Below are 7,209 nucleotides of genomic sequence, written 5' to 3' on the forward strand. Positions count from 1 at the left end.
CAATTGGAAGTCTGAAATCGTCCATATCGAAAGAAAGCGATCTTTGACCTTGCCAATTTCAAAGAGGAGAGCTTGGAAAAGGGTCTGTTTATGTCTGACTTGCCAAAAGGGTTTTTGTGAGAGAATCTGAAATTGTGAGAGATAAGGTAAATGCATAAAAAAACTTGTACCATATGCTTGATGAGTTGTAATTAAGAGTTTTTTGAAAATCTTGCATAAAACCATTGTAACTTGTGCTTAAAGAGTTGTATTTAAGACTTTGTCTTAAATGGTTATATATGTAGTATAGATATATATTAATATTATAAATGCATATTTTTTGAGATTTCATGATTTGTAACTCCCCATTAATTGTTTGGGAGTTACATATCAAATCAATTTACTGAAATACCCTTGTAATTAACTTGTGAACATGACATAAATCTACTTGAAGAATGAAGTTTGATTGGTTGACATGGTTTGCAAAGTTAACACAAAATTGTTGGTTAACATTTGATCTTCCCCCCTCTCTCTCTCTCTCTCTATATATATATATACATATATGTGTGTGTGTGTGCACGCGCGCGCGCCTGCACATAGAGATGAATTATTATGCAACTCTTTATATTTGTACAACCAATACAACTCAATCTCAACCGTCCATTTAATTTGATAAATATGTGATTTCATAAAAGTTTTGATTGTTTTCTGATATAAAGTATTTATTATAACTAATGAACTCTAATCATCTTCTATAAATATTTAAATCATAATAAATTAACTTTCATCATTTACATAAATATCTCAATTGGTTGGGTTGTATTGGTTGTACAAATAGACATGACTGCATTTGAAATATACCATATATATATATATATATATATATATATAATAACAAATAAAAAAATAATGGATAAGTCATGTGACAATCCACATAAATCAAGAAAAATAAATTTTCTTCTATTTTTTGAACTCCTTTTTTTTATTAGTAATGCAATACTATGTAGCCAAAAAGAGATCTCAAAATAAATAAATAAATAAATAATTTATTCATATGACACCTTTAGCTAAACTAGTTATTTGACAATGTTTTTACTTGAATCTTCGAAAACAACGAAGCCCTTTTTCTATAAACAACATCACAGTTTGATTAAGAAAGGTAATTAAAATATCAAAATTTTCAAAAAGAATTCCGATAAACCATAATTGATTATCAACCTGTGTGGATTTAAGCTTTTGAAATCATTTATTATCAATATGTGAATTTTACTTAAGCATATGAAAACAATAGTAAAGGTATAGGAACATAAACACATCATCAGAAAGCAGTTTAACATAATATGGTAAATAGTTTAATAGATCTAACGTGAAGCATTTGAGTTATCAACAAAGTTCATTGAAGCGGAAGCAATCATCACTACATGTAGATTAAAGCCTCTAAAGCTCTACATGGTTTGCTTTAAAATGGGGGCTAAACTGAATGCAAATTCTTGTAGGCAATAGAGACTTGACCTCCTTTATTTATAAGCCATGGAAACCTAAAGACTCGTCCAATAAAAAATCCTAGTTTATCTTTAAGTTTGGTTTTCAAATAATAGAATGTATACATTCATCTTAATGTTTAATCACGTAATCAAATTATTGAATTATCCTACTCATATTAAAAGATATATATCTTAATATGTAATTGGATTATAACTAATATAAGATTATGTTGATAAATATAAATATTTAATCAGTTACCTTTTAATATTTATCACAGATTATGATAAAGTTCAATTTATAAATTAAAAAAAAAACCACAAAAAGTACCATGAGTAACAACTTTGGTATTATAGCGAGCTTTTTCTTGCAGTCTAGCTATTATTTGTGTAGTTTCAAATCATATGCATCTTAGGTATCAAATTACATCTGGTGGGAAAAAGCTTTGATGATGTAAAAGATAATCACGGGAAAGAGACTTCTAGCTAAGGTGTACAAATACCTGACTAACCTGATCCAAAACAACCGACTTGAAGCAAACTGATGCCTAATAGAGGTGTGAAAGTTACAAATTGTCGGTAATAAGTTGGAATTGGTTTGGGGCCATTTGAAACTGGCCCGATCCGATGAACTTGACATCCCTCTTACATGGTATATAATATGTTGTTCGACATGGTAGTGCTGCATTTGATCTACACAGTTGCGACTGACAATTAGTTAGCTCTTTTCATAAATGTACTATAATTCCACCCGTAATTTTGTCTCCTATTTGCAAGAATCTTCAACTTTCTTCTTGGGATTGGTCTTAGCTTTTTCTTTATTCCTTTATGTACGCGTAAAAAGTCAATTAACCATTAGTCTTGACTAATGCTTTTTTATGTTGCTCAGGTGCTGCTATTATGTCAAAACACGACCAACCCAACTCGCATCAACCCAATTTCCACAGATTGGGTTATCTTTAAACATTTCTTAATGGGTTGAGATTTTTCAACGAGGCAACCCAACTCATATAAAACCTTTTTTGTAGCAAACATAGTGGCCTTGCACTGGCAAGAGGACATTGCAATTCAATATGAGGCAGGGGCACACCTATGAAGCCTCCGTCGAGTCCCTTCCATCCGCTCAACCGATTTTCACAAGTAGATTTTTTTGGGTATGAAAGGTGCACACGCTAAACTTTTAGGAGTGCTCCAGGATATTAAAAAAAAATACAAAAGATATCAACCAAAAAACTGAAAAAATACCTCGAAATCAACCAAAAAACCGAATAAGTCTCAAAATTAATCAAAAAACTTAAAAAATCTCTCCAAATGGTGGAATTCGGCTAAGAAATATCGGATGACTTAGAAGACCAATAATCCACTTAAAAAATGTACCCGTTCGGCAAAAATCATGAGTTCACCCCTAAACATATGCCTCACCTAGACTGGTTGCAACATTAGACCATAGTCTGATACATAGCGCAATTTCAGTTAAAATAATCCATACTGATACAAGTCGGTAAGCTTGGCTAATATAAGCTACATGTTTATATCCATTAACCATGACATGTAAATTAATCAAATTAGAATGAAAATACTAGAATTAGATGTAAGGTTGAGCATAGAAAACTACATAATTGTTTGTTACTACCCCTCCAACTTACAGTCGTTGGTACCTTCGACTGGTCGATCTTGGAATTCTCCTATGGGGATTACGAACAACAGATGATCATGAGAGAAAGAGGGTAAATATCTCCGTTGTAGAGTTCTACTTTTGCAAGAAGTATGGGTGGATCTATACACACACGTATGTGTGTAATTGATGACTATATATATACAGATTAAGGATCTTGTGAGAATAAAAGTCATGGTTAGAATGTGAGATATAAAACCTTCAAAAGTTGCCTTCACCTACTTTCAATGTCCTAGCTAATTCTAACATCATAACTGAAGCTTTAACAGATTTATGGATGTGAAAATGATTGAAGGTATGTAAAAGTTGGTGAAATTAAAGATCAAGGTTCATGAAGGTCCCGTATTTTCATCAATCAATTTGAAGGTAATGAAACTTTAACTGTTAGAACAAAATATCACCTTATCCAACGGTTTAGAAGTATATATATATATAGAGAGAGAGAGAGAGAGAGATGCAAAGGAAAGTCCAACTCTAAACCTGTTTTCCATTATGAAACGAGTGACGAAGGAGAGAGGGACACATGTCCCCATTTTATCACATTCATGATGAATAATACACGTGAATTTTTTACAAGATTCAGAATGAATGATACACCATTCATCATTCATGATGAATATCCCATGAATGTCCAAGACATGTGCCTGCTCTTTTTTGTCCCCTATTCACAACAACATAAGTTTGGAATTGAACCTTCCCACACGACCTTCTTTTGAGAACCCATAGAATTATGATAACCTTGAGAAATTGTACATCATGTGTTATTTCATATGATTTTTTTCCATCTAAGACTAGGATTTGGAATATTTATTAACATATATTTGTTTCACATGTACTCGGTTCACAATGTGAACATTTTTTACATGTTTGTGAAACAAAAAATACACATAAAAGTTTCACATTGTGAACCGAATACATGTGAAACAAACACATTGTAAAACACATATATGTTAATCAATACATTAAATACTATACTTAGACGGAAAAATATCATGTGAAACAAAATCTTTAGGTAGAAGTTCTCACGGATTTCATAAATTTTGGAGTTTTCAAATGATTAAGCTCCTATATATGATGACTATGGTTTTGAAGTCTCTTGAGGTTCAAGAAACTCTAAAAGTTGAAAGCTTATTGTTTGACAAATATATTTCGAAATTTCTATATTGAATGTGTTTTTTTCAATTCATCTGATGCCATTCTTCAAATATTCCAATTTCTCACATATTTGATCATTACAGAACCTAGAAATGTTTTACTAAGCAAACGATGATGATCAACTACTTTTATCCCTGCTAATCTTTGATTGAAACTGGCATATTCAAACTTCGTTTCTTTAACCAACTGGTGTCATAGGAATCTCAATTACATTATAAATTAACTAACATAAACGATACAATAGAACATGGACAAAAATGACAATTTAATAGAGAATGTTGAAGTTATGTAATTTGATCAACATTGAACAACATAATGTAATAAACATGCTAATGTTAATCTTTCTATTAAGAGATGCGGGTTTTTTTTATATAGGAGGCGGCCCCCTCCAATCAAGAAAAGAGATGCGATTTAAAAACATTATGTAATGAAAATATTGAAGATATCAATCAAGGGAAGTTTTTTAAGGCTTCAAATTATGGAAATACTCTTACCAATAATCTCCACATGAACATTGACCTTGTTTGAAATGATGAAATCTACTGGCATCTCGTACGACGATCTCCCGATTTCTGATTACAGAGATGTACTTGATGGCAACATGGCAATCGTTGCATACACGTAAATTCTTCATCACCCTGATCGGAACACAATCTGGTGTGTTCATTAGAGCAAAAGCAATTGCCAACTTCTCACTGTGCTGCACCAAATCATCTTCCTTTTCTTCAAGATTCATGTCATGCAAAATGGAATCAGTATCAGGCTTATAACCCAACAATTTCATCTCTGCAGTCAGCTTTTTCAGGTAAAGATTGATTTTTTTCGAATCTGGATGAGATTTATCATTCATACAGAACTGATGAACATGGTTCTTCCTCTCAAACCAGCTCACACCTGGTTCCTTTTTAACACTCCTATCCCGCATTGCCTTCCTTAAATCAGACACATTATGCCATTGTTTAGCAGAGGCTTGTATGTTTGCAAGCAGGACATACGATGCTGAATCCTGAGGATCCACCCTAATGACTTCTTCGGCTATTCTTTTAGCCATATCGGCATTTTTGTATATACTGCAGGCAGATAACAGGGTCTTCCATATAATAGAATCTGCCTTCACAGGCATAGATCTAATAATGGCTTCTGCTTCCTCCAAACGGCCAGAACGGCCAAGGAGATCAACTAAACAAGTGTAATGTGGTAATTGAGGCTCCAATCCGTATTTATCTGTCATTAAATCAAATATTTTAATCCCCTGATCCTTCAATCCACTATGACTGCAAGCATAAAGTAAACTCAAGAAAGTAACATTGTTCGCTTTCAATCCTTCGCTCTCCATCCAATTAAAAAAAGCAACTGCCTCCTTTCCCATTCCATGAAGTCCATAAGCTGCAATCACTGAACTCCAGAGGACAACATCAGGAATGAGACTTTCTGAAAATGCTTTCAAAGAATCTTGCAAACATCCACATCTTGAATACATGCTTACCAAGGAACTAAGGACAGAAACTGATGCACAAGCCCCGGACTTTATTGCCTCTGCGTGAATCTGCTGGCCTTGTCCAAGTGTTGCCAACTCCGAACACAAACTGAGCACAGTTACAAACGTAATTTTATCAGGTCTGAATCCCGCCATTTTCATTATATAATACTGATTTAAAGCTTCCTCAGAACATCCACTTTGAGCTCTCCCTGAGATAAGTGTATTACAAACAGCCACGCTATGAACAGGCATAGCTTTGATCACCTCCTCTCCTTCTGCTAGACTTCCAGACTTCATGTACATGTGAGCAAGTGAACTCCCAACAACAACATTGATTTCAACCCCAGATTTAACTGCATAGGCATGAACCTGCCGACCTGCACTTACACTCTTTAAACCAGCACAACCTCGAAGTACGCTGCCAACAATCAATTATAGTTGTAAGAAAGGCATAAATCATACTACAAATTTTCCAAATGGGCATAAAACTACAAGAACATTTGTTCGTTAGGATTCACAAATGCATCTCACCTGCCAAGAGTAAATTCATCCGGATAAAAACCCAAAACGTGCATTTCTGAGAGAAGTCTCAAAGCCTCCTCATTATATTCAAACTCGGTCAAACCCGTAACCATGGCATTCCACGTCGCAATATTTCTATTGGGCATTTCATCAAACACTTTGAGTGCTTTATCCAAGTCGCCACTTTGCACAAACCCACCTATCAAGATGTTACAAGACATGAAATTTTTCTTGGGCATTACGTCGAACAACGACACAGCGATCTGAGACTGACCAAGTTTCAAGTAGGTATTGAGGAGGTGGTTTGTGACAAACCTCGTTGAAGAACACCCAGACGTGATTATCAAAGAATGGAGTTGTCGAGCAAGTGAGAGTGAGTGGATTTGTATGCATGATTTGAGGAGGTAAGAGTAGAGAGATGGATCCAAATATACGTCTGAAGTGAAGGTCCTGAATGCTTCGTTGATGCGGCCTTCTGCACAGAGACGTAGAAATCTCTCCGGCGGTGGCTTTGATGAAGGATATTGAATGGTTCTGGTGGCAGTAGAATAAAAGCGATTAATGGAGCTTAGACAGCCATTGATGAGCTTCCGAAGGTAAAACTTGCCCATGCATCTCAATTCTCGCAGTATAACAGGGTTAGCTTTTGGACCCAGAGTATCAGGTTTGCTGAATGAGACAGCATCCACGCTTAAACCATGGGAAGCACCTTCCGTAACTATCCTACCAAAAGGATTATAAAGGTTTTAAAGATTTTTTTAGGGGTGTTTATTGCTTTGGAAATTGAACTTTTAACAAATTCATAAACATCAATTCAATTAAGGGGGTGTCATTAGGGAGGGTGTTGAATGTGTTGGAAATTGGGATGAGTTTAAAATTCAGAAAACATCAAATTAATTTTAAAATATATTATATTT

The 7,209-nt window shown here is 34.4% G+C and overlaps 1 protein-coding gene across 2 annotated transcripts; it reads right to left on the reverse strand.

Annotated features, from left to right (window-relative positions):
* Window positions 1-48: 48 nt before the first annotated feature.
* On the reverse strand, window positions 49-6,958 carry LOC112529683 (pentatricopeptide repeat-containing protein At2g41080). 2 transcript variants are annotated; one of them, XM_025141023.1, is made up of 3 exons: window positions 6,302-6,958; window positions 4,785-6,188; window positions 49-126 (listed from the first exon to the last, which is right to left on the reverse strand). In XM_025141023.1, coding segments are annotated over exons 1-3 (2,007 nt in total). In that variant the 5' UTR covers window positions 6,904-6,958; the 3' UTR covers window positions 49-125. The 2 variants fall into 2 exon arrangements, with proteins under 2 accessions (XP_024996791.1, XP_024996790.1); XM_025141022.1 differs by lacking the exon at window positions 49-126 and having other exon boundaries at window positions 4,588-6,188.
* Between the last annotated feature and the right edge of the window lie 251 nt (window positions 6,959-7,209).

Source organism: Cynara cardunculus (assembly GCF_001531365.2).
Source record: "Cynara cardunculus var. scolymus isolate 2C chromosome LG 16, CcrdV1, whole genome shotgun sequence".
Lineage (NCBI taxonomy): Eukaryota > Viridiplantae > Streptophyta > Magnoliopsida > Asterales > Asteraceae > Cynara > Cynara cardunculus.